General features: G+C 46.8%; 1 protein-coding gene across 19 annotated transcripts in view; it reads left to right on the top strand.

Moving 5' to 3' along the window:
• The window catches only part of STAU1 (staufen double-stranded RNA binding protein 1), a 94,200-nt gene extending 75,285 nt beyond the window's left edge, over positions 1 to 18,915 (top strand). For 16 of the 19 annotated variants that reach the window (XM_086702434.1, XM_086702451.1, XM_086702443.1 and 13 more), the window contains 9 exons: positions 613 to 711; positions 9,208 to 9,420; positions 11,127 to 11,270; positions 13,109 to 13,255; positions 14,487 to 14,562; positions 14,758 to 15,077; positions 15,671 to 15,793; positions 16,506 to 16,591; positions 17,374 to 18,915. In XM_086702434.1, coding sequence (XP_086558560.1) covers positions 613 to 711; positions 9,208 to 9,420; positions 11,127 to 11,270; positions 13,109 to 13,255; positions 14,487 to 14,562; positions 14,758 to 15,077; positions 15,671 to 15,793; positions 16,506 to 16,591; positions 17,374 to 17,389 — 1,224 coding nt within the window. In that variant the 3' untranslated portion in view covers positions 17,390 to 18,915. Of the gene's footprint in view, positions 1 to 612; positions 712 to 9,207; positions 9,421 to 11,126; positions 11,271 to 13,108; positions 13,256 to 14,486; positions 14,563 to 14,757; positions 15,078 to 15,670; positions 15,794 to 16,505; positions 16,597 to 17,373 lie in introns of those variants that run through there. The other 3 variants (XM_086702445.1, XM_086702444.1, XM_086702437.1) reach the window with 3 other exon arrangements.
• Positions 18,916 to 22,582: the final 3,667 nt, after the last annotated feature.

The raw sequence follows: 22,582 nt of genomic DNA, 5'->3' as shown, positions 1-22,582 counted from the left end.
TCCCAAAAATAAATAAAAACGTTGAAAAAAAAATAAAAAAAAAAAAAAGAAAGATAGTCTCAGCCTTTGTTCAGCAGACTTCATTAGTTTGCACCTGCGTTTTTGCTGGCAGCAGGAAGTGCGAGATTTTGTATGCAGTTTTGTAATTTGTTGCACGCATCTTTGTTTTTAAAAGAGTGGATTTCCAGGGACTTTGTATCCAAATAAGAAGCCTGCATACTTAAGTGGAGAGACTTCTAATTTGGACTTGCCATGTCCCTCACAGATCTGTCTGTATTCTGACTTTTTCCGAAAGGTAGCTTGCCAGTCCTCAAGGAAAGCTTTGGAAGTCCGTCCCTCTTCCTGAGCAGCTGTGGTGTGGCTGTGCCAGAGTCTGTTAGGTGTGGATTGTTTATGGTGGATTTACGAGGTACAAGCTGACCCAGATTGTTTGTGTTTTGTTTTTTTTTTAAACCTTTTAAATTGACTGACACATGGCACACAAGCGGCCTTGCTCACCGGGTTAGTGTTCACTCCATACAGCTAAGGTTCAGTGCTTTTAAGGTTTATCAGAGCTGGGGTGTTGATGTTTTTTCATAACAGTTCACTACTAAACAATTTTTCTTCCTTTAGGTGAATGGAAGAGAATCAGAAGAAGAAAATCTCAATAAATCTGAAATAAGTCAAGTGTTTGAGATTGCACTTAAACGGAACTTGCCTGTGAATTTTGAGGTAAGCTTGTTTTACATGTAGGACTCGTTTGGAAAACACTGTTGGCATTCGTCATTGGAATTTTTTTTTTCCCCCTAAAAAACATTGGAATAATCATCACATACATGTGAACCTTCAGATTTAAGATTCAGACTTTATATTTAGCCAAAAAGCAGTATTGATTCTCTTCTTTTAGGGGTCATTAATTTAGGGACAGCCATGTCCCTCCACACAGTCCTTGGAAGGTCTCGGTAGGTCGGTCAAGCTCCTGGAATGGTTCTGAAGAATATTGTGTTTATGTTCTCATGTGTATTCCGGAGACAGGATCCATTGTTTTCAGAAGACTCTATTACTCCCAAAATGTTAACCTCCCTAAGAGTCCCTAGAAATTGTACAGTGTAGTTGTTAAAAAGGACATCAGTTTTGGGGCACCTGGGTGACTCAGTCCGTTACTTGGCCAACTTTTTGTTTCGGCTCAGGTCATGATAGCATGGCTTGTGAAATCGAGCCCCACGTTAGGTTCTGTGCTGATGCTTGAGATTCTCTCTCTCTGCTCCTCCCCAGCTTGCACACACTGTCTCTCTCAAAATAAATATTTAAAAAAGAAAAAGACATCAGTTTCATCCTTGTGTAGCTTTTGCCTTCTAATTCACCACTCTAATAACTTCATTTGTTGTTAGAGACTTTATGGTCTAAAAATAATTAATAGGTTGTTAGTTCAAAATGGAAAATGAGATACATTTAGTATGTTTCCTTCAAAGACCCAGTGAGTCCAGATAGACTAGGCAGGTAAGGGAGGTTAAGTTTCCATTAATGGTCTGACATGGTGAATTCTTTGCAATTCCTTTTGATTTCCATGCTTGGTTATGCAAGGTTGTGTTTTACTATATACAATGCAAAGTTCTTTGTCAATGCTTTGGTCTTTTAGAGTTACAAAGACTATATTTAGTTTTTCAAAATGCTTTATACTTGTACATTGTTTCGCTAAGCAAATGTGATGTGAGGTGGGGCATTTGCTTAAAACAATTTTAAGTGGTTCATAAATTTCTTTTGTCCTATTCTTAAAGACTCCTTGAAGTTTATTATCCTGTAAAATAATTATGTAGCATTTTTGCAGTTACAAGTGATCCCCAAATTCATGCCTGGCCTTTATAACATATATATCTTCTCTTATTAATGTGCTCGTGCCCTACACTGGCTCCTGAGTTCAGGCCTTAATCTGTCAGCTGCATGATGATGATTTCTGACTTCTACCTAGCATTGCTTCCCGGCCTGCCATGGGACACAGGTGGGATGGGAAGTTCACTTGGATCATGGGGCTATCCTGCATCCCCTTACACCCATCCCTGCCTCACCCTGGCAGGCAGGACCTGGTTTATACTGTCCGCCTCCCTGAGCAGAGCCCCAGATGGATCTAGGGCTGTATCTTCTCACCTGGCTCTATATCCCTTCTAGCCCTTCCTCATCTGTTGGGAGTGGGGCTGGGGAGAAATGAGATACACAGAATAACAGGGCTGGTTGTTGAGTGGGAACTAGGTGGGAGCTTTGTTCCAAAAAGCCACAAGGTCTCCCTGGGTACCTGTTGCAGGAAAGGGAAGAAATACTCCTTTTTTCTTCCTGGTGAAGGATTAGTGAAGCATGAAAATGGATTTTTAGAGATTATAGAAGGGATGTCATGATTGTTGGGGCGGGGGATGCCTAGCTTCGCAGGTCACCTCAAGATTACAGAAGTGACTTCTGGTGCCAGGACCCTGGTTCCCTGTGAAGCTTGCCACCTTTTCATGCTAGTCGTTGCCTTGAGAGTCACAGAGCTTTCTGGAACCTTAGTGAAGGAATGCCACATCTGTGGGAATTGGAGACCAGATTGCTTCTGCCCCACTTCCACTCTGTTTAGATTTCAGACTTCTGTTCAGGAATATGTAACTTATACCCAGGAACAGTCAAGGAGTCACAGAAAAGAAATGGGAGTGCCCTCTGGTGGGTAAATATCTTACAAGGTAATTTAAGACCTTAACAGTGTGTGTTGGTGGCATGGAGTTTGTTAATGTGAGTACTTATGTTAAATAACTCCTGTATCAAAGGTTCATATTGCTTCCATTGTTAGATTGAGTAAGGGCTTTCATTTTTTCTTTCCCACAGTTCTGTCTCTTGCACTTGGAAGATTGCCTGGCACATAACGGATGCTTGGGAAATATTTATTGAATGAATGAATGAATGAACAGTTACTTTTTTTTTTTTATGATTTTCAAAAAAATTTTGGAGAGTGAGCGTGTGCATACCCAAGGGGGAGAGGAAAGGGGGAGGGGGAGGGGGAGAGAGAGAATGAATGAATGAATGAATGAATGAATGAGAATCTTAAGCTGGCTCCACACTCAGCATAGAACCCAATGTGGGACTCAATCCCATGACCTGGGATCAGCCGAAATCAAGAGTTGGGCACTCAACCGACTGAGCCACCCAGGTGCCCCAGAACAGTTGTTATTATTATTATTATTATTTTTTTTTTTTACTAAGTTTTTAATAGTCAAACCTGTCACGTAGAAAACTGGGTTAGAAGTATTTAATAGGAGAAAAGAGGAGCTGTTCCTACAGGTCTTTAGGAAAAATGTATATAGCTTGACTTTTGATAAAATACATAGTTTTAGTTACAAAATGTGATGGTGTTGATTGATAAAGTCACTGGGAGGCAGTTGTGACCTCATCACACTAAATCCATTGGAGGTGAAGCTCCATATTTAGATTGGTGGCATCATGATGTGATATGAGTAGCCGATGAAAATGGTTGCCCGAAGGGCCAGGGTGGGGCTGTGCATCTGAAGCATTCATTTGAAGCTGGTGCGTTTGAAGCGAGATCCAGGCGGTGGGAGGTGGTGAGTGGGGGGCGATTGGGAGCTCTGTCAAGTCCATCTGCTGGTACAGGTGTCAGCTGGTCCCTCTCAGCAGACCCCTTCCTTTGGGGGGCAGTGAAGGCCATTCTCTGAGGGGTTGCTTGTCCTCACCTTGGGAGCACAGCACCGCTGTTTCTTGGGCTTACTTGGTTTTCCTAGCCACTTCTTGAATATTTTATTTTGAAAGACTTCAAACCTGTGGAAAAGTTGGAAGGACAGTGAATTTAGCCTTCACTTAGATTTTTTAGTGATTAACATTTTACATTTGTTTTTTCTTTCTGTCAATATACATATTTTATTTTCTACCTGTTCTTGCTCTTGCTGCATCATTGGAGACCAAGTGGCAGATAGCATGATTCATAATATTTCAGCAAGTATCTTTTAGGGACAAGGACATTATCTTAAATAACCACAATCTAATCATCAAATACAGGAACTTGAGCATTGCTGTAGTTCTTACGTAACGTATGTCCTGTATTCACATTTTGCCACCTGCCCTGTCGTGTGCTTTATGGAAAGTATTTTCTTCTGTGGTATCCAGTGCAGGATCACACCCTGAGTCTAGTAGAGGCATCTCTTGGTTTCCCTTTCATCTGGAACAGTTCCTCAGCTCCCCCCCCCCTCTTTTTTTTTTTTTTTTGACAGTTTTAAAAGTTACTTTGTAGAATGCCCCTCAATTTGGTCTGATTGTTTCCTCATGATTAGTTTCAGGTTATGCATTTTTTTGGGCAGGAAACCCACAGAAGTGAGCATCACATGAAGGCATTTTACTGTGTTAGTGACACTTGTTTCCTTGGTTTACATCAGATGCTTCACCTTAGGAGACTTTCTCTTTGTAATTCATAACCTTCGAGGAGCCTCTTGAAGGTTGTTCCCTAAGAGACCTCCCCAATGAATCTAGTCATTGATCATTCTTCCTGGCATCAGGGACTACTATGGTACATTTTCTGCATTTGCAGGTTGACATTCCACATGAAGAACCTTCCACAACATTAATTTATATTAGCAGAGGTCCACTGCTGCTTTTTTATTCAAGATGTTCATTATTGTCGTCAGTCATTAGGGGGTGTCCGGCTGGCTTAGTCGGTGGAGTGTGTGACTCTTGATCCTTGGAGCTTACATTTTAAAAAAAAGAAGGGGTGCCTGGGTGGCTCAGTTGGTTGAGCATCCGGCTCGATCTCGGCTCAGGTCATGATCGCAAGGTTCGTGAGGTCAAGCCCACATGGGGCTCTGCTCTGACAGTACAGAGCCTGCGTGGGATTCTCTGTCTCTTCCTCTCTCTCTGCCCTTCCCTCACTTGTGTGCATGCGCGCGCTCTCACAAAAAATAAACATTTTTTTTTTTTTAATTTTTTTTTTCAACGTTTATTTATTTTTGGGACAGAGAGAGACAGAGCATGAACGGGGGAGGGGCAGAGAGAGAGGGAGACACAGAATCGGAAACAGGCTCCAGGCTCCGAGCCATCAGCCCAGAGCCTGACGCGGGGCTCGAACCCACGGACCGCGAGATCGTGACCTGGCTGAAGTCGGACGCTTAACCGACTGCGCCACCCAGGCGCCCCAAATAAACATTTTTAAAAAGAAAGAAGAAAGAAAACCATAGATCGTTATTATCACCGTTCGTGTTGATACTCCCATTGCCATTCAGCTGGCTCCTGTGTCCTTTGACGTTCTCCTATGGGATGTTATTGGAAGTGAGGGGTTAGCTTTTTTGAGGTGTAATTTTCATACAGTAGAATTCTCCCTACTCCACACTTTGATGTGTTTTGATGAATGTAGATAGTTGTGTAAACAGCGCTGCAGTCACCACCTGAGACTTCTCTCACCACAGAGCTGCCCTGACTCCCTTTGCAGCCCGTCCCTCTCCTCCGTCCTCGGCCTCAGACAACCGCTGGCCTCTTTCTGTCCCCACGGTTCTGCTCTTGTCACACACAACGTGACACAAATGGAATTACAAAATGGAATTATTGCCTTTTGTCTGGCTGCTTTACCTTAACACAGGTCTCGAGTGTCTTTGTTGCAAAGATCAGTAGTTTCTGTGTTTATTGCTCGAGGAGTTCCCAGTTGTGCGGACGCACCGCCCTGTTGAAGAACATTTGGGTTGCTTCTGTTGTTGGTGACAGTGAGTAGAGCTACCGTAAACACACATGCACGTCTGTAGAGACGTGTTTTCGTGTCTCTTGAGTAAAAACTTGGGATTGAATTTGCTGGGTTGCATGATAAATCTGTATCTTTAACTTTATAAGATGTTGTCAAACCGTGTGGGGGTGTCGTCGTCGTTCTGCGTCCCCTCCGACACTTGGTGTTGTCCGTTTACAAAGACTCGGTCCTTCTGGCAGGCGTGCGGTAGCAACCGGTGGCGGTGCAGTTGGGGCTCCGTGCGGCCCGGTGATGCCGAGCGTCTTTCTTGTGCTGCTTTGCCATCTGCGCGTCTCCCTTGGGGGAGCGTCTGTTCACACCTTCTGTCAGTTTTATTACTGAGTTTTTTATTTTTGAGTTTTGGGGGTTATCTCCATATTCTGAATACAACCCTTTTATCGGATAGGTATTTTCCAAATACTTTTTCCCAGCACGTGACTTGCCTTCGTATTTTTTAAACAGTATCTTCCAAACAGCAAAGAGATTTTAGCAAGGTCGCCTTTGCCTAATTTTTCTTTTGTTTTGTCGTGGTTTTGTGCAACCTTAGCTACCTTTGCCTCACCGAAGGTCATACTCCTGTGTTTTCTTCTAGAAGTTTCGTCGTTTCAGCTCTGAAATTGAGGTTCATGATTCATTTTGAGTTACAGTTTTTCTGTGTGCTGTGAGGTGTTTTCTTCCTCTCCTGTTTGTGGGCCTCGTCATCCCTGCACGCGTGCTCCTCACCACCTCTCTTCAGAGTCTGAGTGAACGTACTACCTTCTGGTGCAACAAAACGTTTTAGCTTTGAACTTGCCCCGCTCAAGCTTTGGTGCCAGTGGAAATGGAAATTCAAACAGAAATGGCCCCAGCTGTTCCTGCGAGGAGCCCTGGGTCCCTTCCACAGAGAGTGGCACGTGGGGACCAGCAAGGGGTGCCAGGCGTGCTGGTTGCTGCCGGAAGGAGAGTCCTCGCTTCGAGGCCTTGTGGGCAGGTAACTCTAGAAGATCCCTGTATGTACCTTCACTTCAGTCCAGCATCATAGGCTCTTCCTCTCCATTCCGAATTTCATACTGAGATCTCCTGCCGTCGGTCTGGTGAAACAAGCTTCCTCTGCAGGCAGGCACGCATGTCTTCTGTGCACAGCCCGTTCGATTTTACCTCTGTACAAGCCCGAGACTCATCGCCTGGGTCCAGATCTGGAGGGCTCCCGTAACCTCCAGCCGTCCCTGTGCCCTTTTCACATTACCCACCCAGAAGAAGCTCTTTCTGATATAACTGTAGCTTCATTTTCTTTGTTCTTGGACCTCACGTAAATAGAATGATATGATATGGATAGTTTGATGTTGAGTCTCATCTGCGTGTGTCAGTAGTTTTTTTCTATGTGACATTTCACCGTGTGAATAATGTAAAATTGTGTTTATCCATTGTCCTGCTGATGGACATGTGACTTGTTTCCACTTTAGGAACCATTGTGTATAAAATATAAAACCAAGTCTTGTGTATATGTGCACCCAGAATTGCCAAGGCCCAGGGCAGGTGTTCAATAAAAATTGTCAAGCTGTTTCCCAAAGTGGTCGTACAGTATATGCTCCCACCAGCTGTTCTGTATCCTTGTGAACACTCGATACTCTCAGTTGCTTTGATTTCAGCCATTTGGGGGGTGTGGATATTATAGTATTGCATTGTGGTTTCAGTTTGCATTTCCTTGATGACAAACGGTGATCACTTTTTCACATGCTTATTGGCCACTTGGAGATCTTGTTTTGTAACGTGTGTGGTCAGGTGTTCTTTAATTGGGTAGTTGGTCTTTTTATTGTTCACTTGAGGCGTTCTTTCAGTATTCTGGGTATAAATCCTCTGTCAGGTACACACGTTGCAAGTACTCTCTCCCCTTCTATGGGTTCCCTGTATTTTTTACACGTCATCTGTTGATGAGCAGTTTTGGTTTTGTTTTTGTTTTTTGAGAGAGAGAGAAGACAAGCGGGGGAGGGCAGAGAGCGAGGGAGACACAGTGAAGCAGGCTCCGGGCCCTAAGCTGTCAGCACAGAACCTGACGCGGGGCTCAGACTCACGAGCGTGAGATCATGACCTGAGCCGAAGTCGGACACTCAACCGACTGAGCCACTCAGGCACCCCGTGACGAGCAGTTTTTAATTTCGAAGACCTTCAGTTTTGTTTTCCTTATGGCTGGTACCTTGTGCTTTCAAGAGCTCTTTGCTACTCTCGTGGTCATGACTTGTTCTCCTGTTTACTTTGGAGAGCTCTATAGTTTGAGCTTTCACATTTAGGTCTGTGTTCCGGCTCCAGTTACCTGTTTGTGGTGGAGTTTGAGACTGTGCTTCTCCCATGAGGATATCTAGTTGCTTTTTTTATTTAAAAGACTTTTGGTGCACTGTGGTGTGTTTGCCAGAAATCACGAGACCATATGTGTGCAGGTCTGTTTCTGCATTCTGTTCTATTTTATTGATCTCTTTCTTTGCCCGTAAACAATACCGTGAGGGCACGGTTGCTGCAACTTAATGGGAAGTCTTGAAATCTGGTAGTGTGAGTCCTCTAACTTAGCTGTTCTTTTCAAGACCATCTGAGCTAATGTAAGTTGGAGTCAGTTTTTCTTTTCCCTCTGTGTGTTCCTGGAATAACTTTATACTTAGGTTTCTGTTCATACTCAATTTTAATGTTTCTCTCTCATCATTGTGGTCTTATTTTTTATATTTTAATATGTAAAACCAAAAGTCAAAACTATGCACAAAGATACATTCAGCAGTATCATGCTGTCCCCTTTCTACCCCAATCCCTCCCACTTGCTGTAGGGAACTAATTCTGTTGGTTTCTGCTTTATCCATCTTGTGTTTCTTTTTGCAAAAATAAGTATATAAACACACGTGTGTGTCTGTTTACATATAAGTGTGTATATACAAATCTTTTCTTTAACGCAAAAGTTAGGGTACTATATAAACTCTTTTGCAGTTTCTGCTTTTCTTACTGTGTACTGGAAATCCCTGCCAGTGCTTAGAAGTTTCTCGTTCTTTTTTGTGGCTGGATGCATAGCAGCCAGTATTTAATAAGCTCAGTCTTGGCTTGAGGCTCAGAGCAAATATTAAACTTGAACTCTTTATGTCGCAGTTATTTCTGGGCTTTGCTGGGACGGCTGCCTTCCTGCCATTTGCAGTGGGTCTCCCCAAACTCAGAGCAGTCTGTGACCTGGGGACACAGATGGGAACCGTTGTGCTAGGAGGACGGGAGCAGAACTTGCTTCCCATTTCTTTGATGCTAACTGGGACTGATCAGACCCAAGAATATTAAGAAGTCTGGAAAATAACGAACAAGGGGAGAAGAGCACTCAGGGTTATCACTGTTTCCTTTTGCTGACGCGTGTGCTCCCTTCATTTCACGGGTCTTACCGAAACTCCCCTTGGCCGGTGTTTCCCGGGAGGTAGTGCGCTAAGCAGCGTGCCCTGCCGCTTGCAGGAGGTGTCTGTCGCGCTTTCACTCAGTCTTTCCCTCTAAACCAGGTTGCCCGGGAGAGTGGCCCCCCCCACATGAAGAGCTTCGTGACCAAGGTGTCAGTTGGGGAGTTTGTGGGAGAAGGTGAAGGGAAGAGCAAGAAGATTTCGAAGAAAAATGCTGCCATAGCTGTTCTTGAGGAGCTGAAGAAGTTGCCACCCCTGCCCACAGTCGAGCGAGTGAAGCCCAGAATCAAAAAGAAAACAAAATCCATAGTCAGGGTAAGAACCTTCCCGAACGAAGAGGGTATTTCCATTGCCCACAGACGGCTGGGGGCTTCAGAAGGCTCACTAGGTGGCGGATCCTAGTGACAGCAGATGGCCGCTGACGTGCCACCTGCCAGTCCGGGCGCCGGGGCCTCCTCGTGCAGCTCTCCCGGGAGCATTCCCTGTCAGGCAGACGCGACCCCGAGCTGGGGTGGGGTCGGCGGGGCCCCCGCAGGTGTGCGCACACATCGGCGGATGAGGGTGTGACTACAGGAGTGCCCATCTGCAGACAGGATGGCGAAGTCGTCCTCACTCCACCTCACCGCCCCTGGCACTGGTGTGAGTGTGGAGGAAAGACGTCTGGGGACAGGCGGACGAATGAGACGTTTCACCAAACACCACCTGATTCTTCGGGATTTTTTTAAGCCGTGTCAGTGGACCTGCCCCCTCCTCCCCACCCAGAGAAGGGGCAGGAGTCCATTCGGGCATATTTAGGGATACTAGGGTCTGCTCTGTCACGACTGTCAATACGAGTTGACCCTTGAACAGCACAGGGGTTAGGGTTGCCGACCGCCCCCCCCCCCCGACGCGCGCACACACACATACAGCGGAAGACCAGGGTTTAACTTTTTGACTCCCTAGGAGCATAACCACTAATAGCATGTTGACCAGAAGTCTTACCAATAACATAAATGGTCGATTAACACATTTTATGTATTGTATATTGTTACATACATATGTGTATTCTATGCTGTATTTGCACAATAAAGTAAGTGGGAGAGAAGAACATTATTAAGGAAGTCGTGAGGAAGAGAAAATACATTGAGTATGCTATACTATAGTGTATTTATCAAAAAGAAAGAAAAAGCAAAACCCGCTTGTGCGTGGACCTGGCGGTTCAGACCCTTGCTGCTCAAGGGCCAGTTGTAGTTTGATGCTGTGTCAAGGCCAGGACACAAAAGCGAGCACTCTGCTCACTGCTGCACTTTCCTTTCTGCTCTTCATATCCGCGTGAGTCTGTGGGTGAGGATTCTGTGGCGCTGAAGGTGGCCACTGGGAAGGAACGGTGGGGTTCTTGGGTGTCAGCTTGGGGTTTTTTTTAATAGTTTTTGGATGTTGAATCATTGCTAAGAAAGCTGGGGACCCATCTTTATAACAGACTTTCGGGGGAGTTTTAGGAATAGTGTCCTGTATTTCTTTTCTCCATTGTGATGTAATTTATTGTCAAAAAGCAGACATTACGATAGTTGTCTGCTCGTAGTGAAATACTGATGTTGGTTTGCCAGGAAGACTTTTAAAAAAGTCAACCTCAGTGCAATCCTAGAAAGTCACTGAGCATCTTTTAACTTTAAAAAAGTTTTAAAGGGGCGCCTGGGTGGCACAGTCGGTTAAGCGTCCGACTTCAGCCAGGTCACGATCTCGCGGTCCGGGAGTTCGAGCCCCGCGTCGGGCTCTGGGCTGATGGCTCAGGGCCTGGAGCCTGTTTCCGATTCTGTGTCTCCCTCTCTCTCTCTGCCCCTCCCCCGTTCATACTCTGTCTCTCTCTGTCCCAAAAATAAATAAACGTTGAAAAAAAAAAAAAAAAGTTTTAAAAAGGTCTGATTAATTCGGGCCCTTAGATCAACATAAAAGTAATCTCTTGTCACGTCCCAATCTCTAAGTTGGCAAAGTCCTTTCTGCGACTAACATGGCACGTGGATTTTACATTAATTGTTCCTCAGCTACAGAGCAGCACAGACTATGGCCAGGGGATGAACCCGATCAGCAGGCTGGCCCAGATCCAGCAGGCGAAAAAGGAGAAGGAGCCGGAGTACATGCTTCTGACGGAGCGAGGCCTCCCACGCCGCAGAGAGTTTGTGATGCAGGTAGGTCGGCGTGGGTTATGGGCAGACTTCCTCTGACCACATCCCATCTCGGCTGGGCCAGGTCCAGCGGCTGGATGCTTCCCTGAGGAGGCTGGATGAGGAGCTCTGCTCCAGTGGGCCCTGCTCCCTGCCATCAGGCGTTATCAATAATAAGACCGTGGCACTTGCAGTAATCTGACGCCTTAAAACATACTTGTGTGCGCACCACACGTGCTGCTGTATCAGCAGGTGGGAGCTTGGACATACCGCTGGAGTGTGTGAGTGCGAGGACTGTGGGATTGTGGGTGAACGCTTCTCTTCATTACATCTCCTTGAAGGTTTATATTATTCTTTTCAGAAGATAAATTTTACAAGTTATATCAGAGGATCTGTTCCTGTTCTCTTAATCCTTCTGTCAAATCTGGAGTCTAGGGTTGTTGGATCTTCCTTACATTGGGATTACACTTCATTCAGATGGGTGCAGAGTGTTTCTCCTTATGCTCATTAAACAGTTATTCATATGGGCAGCTCACTTTGATCGTGATTTGAATTTAATAGTGTTTTCTGGTGAAAAACCCAGTACTTAACTCTTGTGTAGCAGTTTACAACTTTGGAAGCACCGTCACTTAGCCTACCCAGTCAGAAGGCCAGAAAAGTAATGGTCCTTCTGTGCTACCGAGGAAGATTGCAGCGTGCCAGGACAATCGGTCATTTGACCAAGATCAGAGCTGGTAGACAGCGAGGCCAGGATTCAACCCCCGAGCCCTTGTCACTGGCCAGAGAAGGTTTCCTTGATTTTCAGTTCTGTGACGTGGGGCTTTTGGTTCTGGTCTGTGCTCAAGACCAGCATGGAAGGGGATTGTAAGCAGTGGTATATGCTGGAATATGTTTAACAATCAGCTGTCTAGGGGTGGGTGGCACAGTGGGAAGGGGGCCGGGCGCGTGTGTGTTTATGGATGTGTGTGTGTGTGTTATAAATTTCACTGACAAAGGATGCGCAGCATACAGTTTACAAATAATATATAAAATACATGTTCTCTTGACTGTCAATTTTATACATCTGTAACTTCAGTGTAACTGTCATCTTGAGTAGTATAAAGTCAGGCTGCACACAAATGCTTCATTACTACTGTCCAGTTCAAGCAAAGAAGTTGCTCATGTTGCTGACAAAGGACTGTAGTCTTAGCATGGGTATTGACTGTTTTGTTTACATAAACAAGATGAAAGTGCAACAACAAAGAAATGTTGGAACTTCACTCGTTTTTAAACAATGAGTGACTTTATTGAATTGAATAATTTTCAAAGATTGGACAGACGTCCCCAGTTTTTTGTGCTAGTTACAGTGCCACGGCTGCGGCCTTGACACGCTTTTAAGCTTAATTTGCATTATTAACCTTTTCTCCGTCTTGTAAGTCTGGAGTAGACAGCAAAACAACCGAGTGCTTGCTGCGCTGTATTCGCAGATCTTTGGTGTAAATACTCCCACCGTGGCACCTGGATCCCGGGGCTGGGAAGGGGAGCGTGCGGGAGCGCACCCCGGTAATATTTCCACCGAGCAGATGCCACGGATGCAGAGGACCTCAGAAGCACAGATATTTGTGAGATGTAGTCCCGTTAGGAAGTGACGACTTCCTTTAGCTCTGTTGGTCACAGTCGTTATAAGCTGCCGTGGTCTAGTGTGTCGGAGGGGCTGCCTTCACCGTGCGTTGCAGGCCGCCGCAGGCCTGCCCCGGGGCACCGCTGTTAAGCATCTAGCTTCTGACCGTTGCCGGGTTCTTTTGCCAGCACACCGATGCCTGACCGGTCTTTACTCTGAAGGCGTAAGCACTGGTCTGAGCCCTGACTTCGTCCTCATGCAGGTGAAGGTGGGAAACCATACCGCGGAAGGAACAGGCACCAATAAGAAGGTGGCCAAACGCAACGCAGCCGAGAACATGCTGGAGATCCTTGGTTTCAAAGTCCCACAGGCTCAGCCCACCAAACCAGCCCTCAAATCAGAGGAGAAGGTGACTGCTCGGGGCTGTGTCCTTGCTCTCTAATTGCAAGATGACCTCCTCGCCTCATCCTAGGGGACTCTGGCACCTCCAGGGCCAAGCTTCAGGGCAAGGCTTCATCCTCCTGGCAGTAAAACAGCCCTGCTGAGCAGCGTCTTATCCATTTGGACCATTATAATGTGGTCAGAAGGGGAGTTGCATGTCCATGGCTCCAAGCGTGGCTCTGGGTTAAGTCGTTCTTGTTTCCGTATCTTTGTGGTCGGGACGCTTTGCTGGAGGGCAGCTTGCTCTTTCCATTTGTAGGATGCTAGGCGACTGGGCTTGAAGTTAACACGTCTAGTTCTGTCGTCGTGCTCTCATAGTGAGGCCTGCAGGAACGAGTTATCAACCTTAGGCTTCTGCTAGTTGGGGAGCAGCAGGCTTTGGGTTTTCTGGGACACCGGCACAGTGTGATTTATGGAACTAAATCCACAGTTTAGATTCGGGATTTCTTTTTCTTTATGAATTTAACACTAGATAAAAATCTTCAAGATTGGTAAGCGGTACCTTCAAGCAAGTTCTTGACTGAGCTTGTTTCCACGGAGAGGTCCCAGGACGGATTCACTCCCTGTGCCTGCCGTGTCCCCAGTGGGACACGGCATCTGCTCTGGCTGCAGACACTCGTCAGAGAATCTGCATAGATCCTGGACTTGGTGTTTGGGTGTTTCGTTCCAAAATCTGGTAGAGCATTCACAGCACCCTTAACCTTCTCAAAAAGGAGACCCGTGTTTGAGAAAATTTTCATCTCGTAACATTTGCCCCCCCACCCCCCCCCCCCGTTATCGTTGGAAATACCCCTTCTCTTTTAACTGGATGTTAGTTACACAGAGAGTCTAAGAGCTGCTTCCCCACCGTGGGCTCTACCAGTGTAGCATCCCCGGCTCCCTCCGGTTAAACACTCCCCTGTCCTCCTGTGAGTGCAGAGTTCAGTACCTGGTTCCGTGTGCCTGTTGGCATCTCTTCAAGGACAGGCTGTGTGGGCCGGAGTGTCGCTGGGTGAGGGCAGGAGGCTGCCAGGGCGGCGGCGCGGGGGTAAGGCTTTCTGCCGATCACCTCTTCATATTGCAAAATGTTACAAACTGCAGGTCAATGCTGGTTGGAGCTTGTTTAATTTTAGACAGTAGGAACTAATTTTGCAAGAGTTTGATTTATGCTCATGGCCTTTTTTGTTTTTTTGTTTTTTTGTTTTTTTTTTTTTTTTAAGACACCAGTAAAAAAACCAGGGGATGGAAGAAAAGTAACCTTTTTTGAACCTGGCTCTGGGGATGAAAATGGGACTAGTAAGTGTGTTGTTAATATTGTCCTGATCTGAACTTGATTCTGGGATTTGTGTAGCTCCCGGAATGACGAGCAGTGTTGAGCTTTGTGTCATCCCCGTGCCGCTGTGTGCACCGAGGGAGGGCCAGCGGGTTGGAAAGTGTTTTCCCGGCGGCGTGTGTGGCCTTGTGTTGACCCGTCTGCATGTCCCTCCCTAGGCAATAAAGAGGATGAGTTTAGGATGCCTTATCTTAGCCATCAGCAGCTGCCCGCTGGGATTCTTCCCATGGTGCCCGAGGTTGCCCAGGCCGTAGGAGTCAGTCAAGGACACCACACCAAAGATTTCACCAGGGCAGCTCCGAATCCTGCCAAGGCCACGGTAACTGCCATGATAGCCCGTGAATTGTTATATGGGGGCACCTCGCCCACAGCCGAGACCATTTTAAAGAATAACATCTCTTCAGGCCACGTACCCCATGGACCTCTCACAAGACCCTCTGAGCAGTTGGACTATCTTTCCAGAGTCCAGGGATTCCAGGTAACTGTTAGACCTGAGCTGTGTGGTCTAGACACCAGTGTCGTCCTCTTTTTTGGGGGGTTTCTCTCAGGAAATGAGCCTCGTACCTTGTTTATTAAATCAAGGTCTTTATATAGGGGAAGGGGTGGTGGAGGGCACATGGTACCTGGGTGGTCCTGAGAAGGTCGGGGAGGTAAGGAAAGTCCCACGGGCCTGTACGGTGTAGAGTAACCTTGTCCTTTGGTAATAAAATTGTAAAAAATCCAAGCCAACCATAACAACAAAGCTGCTAATATTCGTGGTGGTTCTAGCAAGCACGGATTCATTGTGCTGGCCCTTTCTGCCTAGTAGAAAAGGGCACGGCTTTTTTCAGACTGGGGTCTCTGGGCAGACGTCTGGGTTCCTGGAAGATTTCGGAAGCTAGGGCCCTGGTGCTTGTGGCCCTTGGTGCCCCCGGCAGCAGGCCCCCCCGACGGCCTCTTGCCGACTGAGTGGGAGTTGGTGGAGCCTCCTCAGGTTGAGGGCAGGGAGAAAGAGGTGTCCTCTGCCTGTTTGCTGGGCCCCGTTTGTATTTGCCGCTTCCCTACCTGGCCTCAGTTTTCTTCTCCCCTCAGGTGGAATACAAAGACTTCCCCAAAAACAACAAGAACGAATTTGTATCTCTTATCAATTGCTCCTCTCAGCCACCTCTGATCAGCCACGGGATTGGAAAGGATGTGGAATCCTGCCATGACATGGTATGTTACCCAGTGGTCCTGGCTCCTGCCTGTTGCCGGCCTGGGGAAGATAGGAAAAGGGCTCTCCCATAGCCTTTGGTTGTTTTATAGATTTCGTCTTTTGAAGCCCTCTTCCTTAGTTTATTGGATTGATTTCTCATCCTGTTCATCAGAGTTCATCAGGTTTAGATACCCCTTCCCCTTCCCTTGCCTGTGCTGACCTGGGGGGTGGACTTGGATCCTGGAACGCCTGCCTCTACATGCTGTATCCGTTCGTCTCCTTCCAGAACACAGAACCCCAGCCAGGCCCAAGTTCGGGCAGCTGTAGAAAGCCCCTTATTGTGGTCTGCTGTTCAGGTGAAACTCCTGTTCCGAGAAATACTAAAACTGAGAAATGGCATTGATTAATCGGAGTAAACTGTGGTATATCCACCTGATGGAGTGTAAGGCACCGGTCAGATTAATGTCAAAGAAGGAAACGTGATAGGTTTTTGTTTTAAAGCAGGATACAGAATTTGTAGTCTGGTTACCACAAGGTTAAAAACACTGAAAGAAAATCTAATAAAATTAACAGAGGTTGTGATTCAGTGAGGTAAACATGGATCATTTATTTTTTAATTTGTATTTTAAGTTAAAAATTCAAATGTTAAGGGAAAGTGTGATTTGGGGGGCTCCCTGTTTGGACCCTCACGGGCAGTAGCCGCACCTTGACTCTCCCTTTCGTCCCTGCCAGGCCGCACTGAACATTTTAAAGTTGCTGTCTGAGTTGGACCAACAAAGTACAGAGATGCCAAGAACAGGAAATGGCCCAGTGTCTGTGTGAGTGAGCCCGTTTACAGAAAGGCAGCTCTTTTCGTCATTTGCATTCAATTCAGACCGTCAGCTCAACTCCGTAGTGAAACTCACCTCAGTCCCTTTTCTGTCCCTTTCTTTCTCCCGAGGGGTTTCTAAGTAGTGGGCAGAGCGTGCAGTTTTTTAAAATTTTGAATAGGTAATACATTCACGTGGTTCAAAAATCAAAATTATTTTCAAAGGTGCACAGTGATCAGTCTTGCCCTCCTCGCAGTCCCCACCCACCTCATCCTCCCTCCCCTCCCACCCAGAGATCTTTTTTTTTTTCTTCCAAGATTTTATTTATAACATACAGTGTGATATTCCTTTCAGGAGTAGAATTCAGTGATTCATCACTTACATACAACACCCAGTGCTCATCAGAACAAGCACCCTCCTTAATGCCCGTCACCCATCTAGCCCATCCCTCATCCACCTCCCCTCCAGCAGCCTCCCATTTGTTCTCTCGTTAAAGAGTCAGAGGTCGCATTTGTATTAATTTATGTATCTTTCATATGTGTTTCTTTATGCAAATATCATCCTGTGCTGCTTCATTATTTTTTCTGTCCCAGAGCTACCATACTACACATGCATTCTCCTTAGTGTTTTTTCACTTGGCGGTGACATCCTGACAAAACTTGAACCCCATTATCAAAACTGGGACCTGTGCTATTGGACTTCAATGTCGGCTAATTTCATCTGTAACATGGGCTTTATTCCCTTAAATTTCAAAACTGGCATCATTTTTTCATTTTTCTTTTTCCTTGAAGGTGTGGAAGGTGCTGAACCTTTTCTGGCCACGAACCGTTGTTAAAACCCCAACATATATACTGAAAATACTGAAACTGCTTTGAGAATTTGGAATTTCTGATACCTCCAGTGGGCTGAGACACGTGCTGGGTAAAGAAGCAGAGGCGGCAGTGGTGACGAAGGCGGGGACGCAAGGAGGCAGCGTGGCTGCGCGTGCGCGGTGTTTTGTGCCACACGCAGGCAGCTGCTTGCTGAGGGGTGCTGCGAGGCCTGCCAAGCGGCCCTGGCTTGACCGGGAAACCAGCAGGCCCCGGCCCCTGGCACCTCGGTGCTCGGCTGTCGTCACCCTTTGGGCCGTGTTAAGGACACAGGAGAGAGCGCGCGCAACCTTTCTCAGACTTGCTCACGCAGACGCTTGGGACAAACCCTGGACACCCACGCTGGGGACAGGGGCCTTAGACCAGCCCCAGAGCCGAAAGCACCAGAGAAAATCAAATGCTTCCTACTCGGCACCAACCATTCTAGTGTGCTATGGCCCCACCTCCGTGGTGCCCACACCGTCCCCACTGCTTTCTCTTCCAACAGATACGTACTCTTAGTTTTCTTATTTTCTTTTGATTGAAATGACACTATATAAATTTTCATTTGAGAGTTTCTCAATTGTATCTAGTTACATAGCACAGTTTAGAAACTTGTCCGAGACTGACCCTACTGGAAATCTAATCAGCAGAGATCATATCCATGTGTATGTGGTTCCACATTCTTACTTTGTCAGACTGAGCCAGGACCGTTGCAGCGATGTGGACGGTGTGCCCTCTGGTTCAGCTGCAACGGTCCTGGACTTGTCAGCATCCTGGATGAAGTCTCCCATGGTTGTATAAATTGGACAGTTTAGGAGTTTTAAACTTTAATGATCATTTGTTTCCTTTTCTGTTTTATTTTTGTTAATGCAACAGGACTTAAATGAATTTTGGTCTTTGTTTTAAAGATTATTAAAAAAAAATTGTGTGTCTATATATACGGCTCTTGAGGACACGTGGCTTTCACACTACAGGATATGGTCTCCGTGTAGTACGTCTAAATCCGCAGATGGATTTTCCTGGAGTGCTTTGTACCGCTGTTGCATCTCCATGTAGGGCGGCAGAGAGTGGCCTGTGTTGAGCTCCGAAACTGTTGCTTTTGATGTTGTGTTACTGCGCACAGAAGCGTGTGCGGTAAGGTCCTGCATATGGTCCAGATGAAAAGCACCGTAGTCTTGCGAGTTAAGTACTGCTTTTGTTCGATTCATTGTTTACGCTGGAATTTTATCTCCCCATGGAATGTAAGTAAAACATAGTGTTTGTCACCAATAAATGGTAATACTAAATTTTTTTTGTTAATTTATTCTCAGATGCCACTACTGCTAGGTAGGTCCCCTCCCAACCTACCTCCTACCCTTTTTTTTTTTTTAAGGAAAAAACAAAACAAAACTTTGTAATGCTTGTGATTCTGTTTGGGCAAAATTCTGAAGATCTGAAATGACTTTATATCAAACCATTGATCAATAAACAGCTACTAATGAATTTTTGGTCCTTTCGAGCAGTATCTAAAGAAGTGAGGGAAGATGTGAGGGTGTGGAAGCGAGGCGTGTGGGCAGCCAGGTGAGGGGACAGGCCTCTCCTCTCCAACCTGACACTGTCACCCGAAGAAACAAGCCAGAAGAGGAGACTTCTCGACACTGTGAGTCTCACTTCCTGCCGGTGCGCTCACACTCAGAGGAGGACGGTGAGGCACTCGCTGCGTTCAAGCCTGGCTGAGGAGCGGGCTGGTGGCTTTCTGTTTAATTTTAGAAGATGCTCATAGAGGTGGTTCGCTGTAAAAACCAGCCCGTGGGTGGGACCGCCAGGATGAGAGTGGTCAGAAGGTTATAGAAGAGTGCTCAGACACAGAAGGGGATTTGACGTCGCAGGGAGAAAGCAGGGAGAGTTTCTCAGTTGTGTCTAGTTACATAGCACAGTTTAGAAACTTGTCCGAGACTGACCCTGTTGGAAATCTAAGCAGAGATCATATCCGTGTGTATGTGGTTCCACATTCTTACTTTGTCAGACTGAGCCAGGACCGTTGCAGCGATGTGGACGGTGTGCCCTCTGGTTCAGCTGCAACGGTCCTTTCCCTGGTCCTGCAATTTTCCTTTCCTTAGTCCTGGAGTCAGCCATTTCTCCAAGGAGCTCTGGTCCCCTTTAGTGATGACCACATCTGAAAAAATAAGGTCGGGGGCGGGGGGGGGGGGTGCGCTTGGCTGGCTCAGTCAGAGCACGAAACTCTTCATCTAGGGGTTGTGAATTTGAGCCCCCCACCCCACTGGGTGTAGAGATTAAAAAACATGGAAAGAAGCCACCGAGGTCTGGGTGTGCTTGGAGCACTCACTGCTACTAGGATGTTTCCTAGGCCTTCCGAGCAGACCTCTAGGGAACAGACCCATGTATGTGCGTGCATGTGTGTGTGTCTAGTGTAAACACGCTCTTCTTTTTAAATGTTGGCTTTTGAGAGAGAGCGCGCGCGCATGAGTGTGAGCGGGGGAGGGGCAGAGAGTGAGGGAGACAGAATCTGAAGCAGGCTCCAGGCTCCGAGCTGTCAGCACAGAGTCCAACATGGGGCTCGAACTCACGAACTACGAGATCATGATGACCTGAGCCGAAGTCGGACGCTTAACCTGACTGAGCCATGCAGGTGCCCCCCCCCCCACACTTCTATTTTTGTCTGTGATATATTTAGAAGTCTTGCATTTATACTGATAGCACCTGGGGGTTCTTCACAGCTCTCTTCTGTCTTTAGTACCTTCTCCAATATTGAGATTGTAGCCAGTCTCCCGGCCTTGCCAGCCTCTTCTGCCCAGTGTTCCTGTGTGTCTGTTGGGGGTGTGTGGCCTCTGCCCAGCACCCCTCTCCCCCCTGCCTGACAGTATGCCCACTGGCGACCTCCAGCTGCAAAACGAAGATGGGAGGAGCAGGATGGTACAACCTTCGAAGAAATTCACAACTTCCAGTTGGCTGTGTGAGTGGCCCTCACTGCCAAAACTCCAGGAAGGGGAAGTTTCCCCCTTTATATCAGGGATGTTGTAAGGATTTCCAGGTTTCTTTGACAGGAGGTTTTTCAAAGGTGATACATCTCTGGCTGTTTTAGGAGGTCCTTGAATGTTCAATAGTGAGCTCTCTGGGAAGGCCCTGTAGCTGTCCTCTGCTACAGAGGACCCCCCTGCAGCACCTCTACCCGTGTCAGCAGGCTCTGAGAGAGTTACCTGGGACTGGAGTATGTGCTGTGTTTTACGCTGATATGATCTCTAAGAGTTACAAGGTTAGAGCCAAACAAGGTGCTTCTGCCCTTGGGACAATACATGCACTCTGTTTCCAGACTGCAGGCAGGAAAGGGGATTGGAATGCTCCTGAGAGGTCTGAAATCATCAAAGGTGCTGTGGGTCAGTCACGAGAAGACTGAGGGTCTTAGGATTTGTGGGGCATTGGTCCTCAGAGGGGAGTGGCTTTTGTGGTCCTTGGGACAGACACACTTGGGTCTTGGTCACCCACAGTGGGTACACAGATGTCCTGTCAGGACTTTAGAAAGTTCCTCTCATCGCAGGGAGATTTTAATAAGTAAAGATAATTTCCGCAGAGCTGGTGGTTTTGTTACTGGTTTTCAAAGGCCTTCTTGAGCCACAGGAATGGGACCTATGGCTCTTAGAAAAACATGTCACTTGAGTCTAGATTTCCTTCCCCTGCTCCCCAAGCTCACGTGTGAAGCTTTGCAGGGCGAACACCCAGTGACAGCTTCCTTGGCCCAGATCCCAAGGTTATTAGAGATGGGATCTGTGACTGATGTGGCCCATGGGAAGGGAATCCGCATTCCCTAGAAGCAGCATGCTGCTTGCCTTACAGGAGCTATGAGCTCAGTAGAACAGGACCAGGAAATAAGCCTGAGGACAGAGATGTATAGCTTTGTTTGTTTGCATGGGATTTAACGTTGGAAACTTCCACCACTGCTATCTCTGCTTTTCGTGCTTTAAATGTGTGCCCTTAAAAACAGACCAATATTTGAAATCTCCAAATCCATAAATAATGGATTTGTCAAGCACTTAAGCACTGCTGGATTGGCAGGGAGGGGTTAGCCAGTTTTCTTCAATCTGTCTTTTAAAAAATGTGGATTCTTAGAAGAGGCAATGGCCATTTTCTTGGAACCTCAAAGTGTTTATTTAATCACTACACCCAGTGTGGGGCTTGAACTCACGACCCCAAGATCAAGAGTCCCATGGTCTTCCAACTGAGCCACCCAGGCGCCTCTCAAGTCTGATTTTTGAAAAATATTTCCAGGGCGCCTGGGTGGCTCAATCAGTTAAGCATCTGACTCTTGATTTCAGATCATGATCTCATGGTTTGTGAGATGGATGGAGCCCCAACAATCCTGTCGGGCTCTCTGCCCTGACAGTGCAGAGCCTGCTTGGGATTCTTTCTCTCTCGGTCCCTCCCCAACTTGCACTCTCAAAATAAATACTTAAAAAATATATAAAAATATTTCCTTTGGGGACACCTGGCAGGCTCAGTGTGTGACTCTTGATCTCCAGGCCAGGAGTTCGAGCCCCATGTTGGGTATAAAGATTACTACCTAAAAATACAATCTTTTGAGGTGCCTGGGTGGCTCAGTCAGTTAAGTTTCCAACTTTGGATCAGGTCAGGATTTTGCGACCTGAGTTTGAGTCCCACGTCGGGCTCTGTGCTGACAGCTCAGAGCCTGGAGCCTGCTCCACATTCTGTGTTTCTCCTTTCTCTCTATTCCTTTGTAGATTGTTTCACAAATATTCATCAAAACCTGTTTCGACAGACCTACCCACTAGGCTTGCAAGGACAACTGAAAAATTTGGAAGTTCTCCCCAAATCCTCCATGTTACCATTTTTTCCATCCCTTTTGGCATGGTTCTTTTCACGATCAGACATGCAGAGCACACAAAATGGTGCTGTTACAAAGCTGAGCAGGGCCAGAGCAGGCAGGCTCCGATATGCCATCCACCCGCCCCACAGGAACCTGCGGGCTCTGGGTCAGCCTCAGCTCGTCACGGTCACCCCAGCTTCCTTTGGCCGCAGAAGCAGCAGAGTCTCCCTGACCTTTGACATTACGGAGTGGGGATAGATGGAGGAGCACTCGGTCCCACTCTGGAGTGACCCAAATCCTTACTGTCATTATTCAGACTCTGCCTTTTAC

Source organism: Puma concolor, chromosome A3 (genome assembly GCF_028749965.1).
Source record: "Puma concolor isolate L17-30 chromosome A3, mPumCon1.1.hap2, whole genome shotgun sequence".
In the NCBI taxonomy this organism is placed as follows: domain Eukaryota; kingdom Metazoa; phylum Chordata; class Mammalia; order Carnivora; family Felidae; genus Puma; species Puma concolor.
This window is presented reverse-complemented; position numbering and strand designations above follow the sequence as displayed.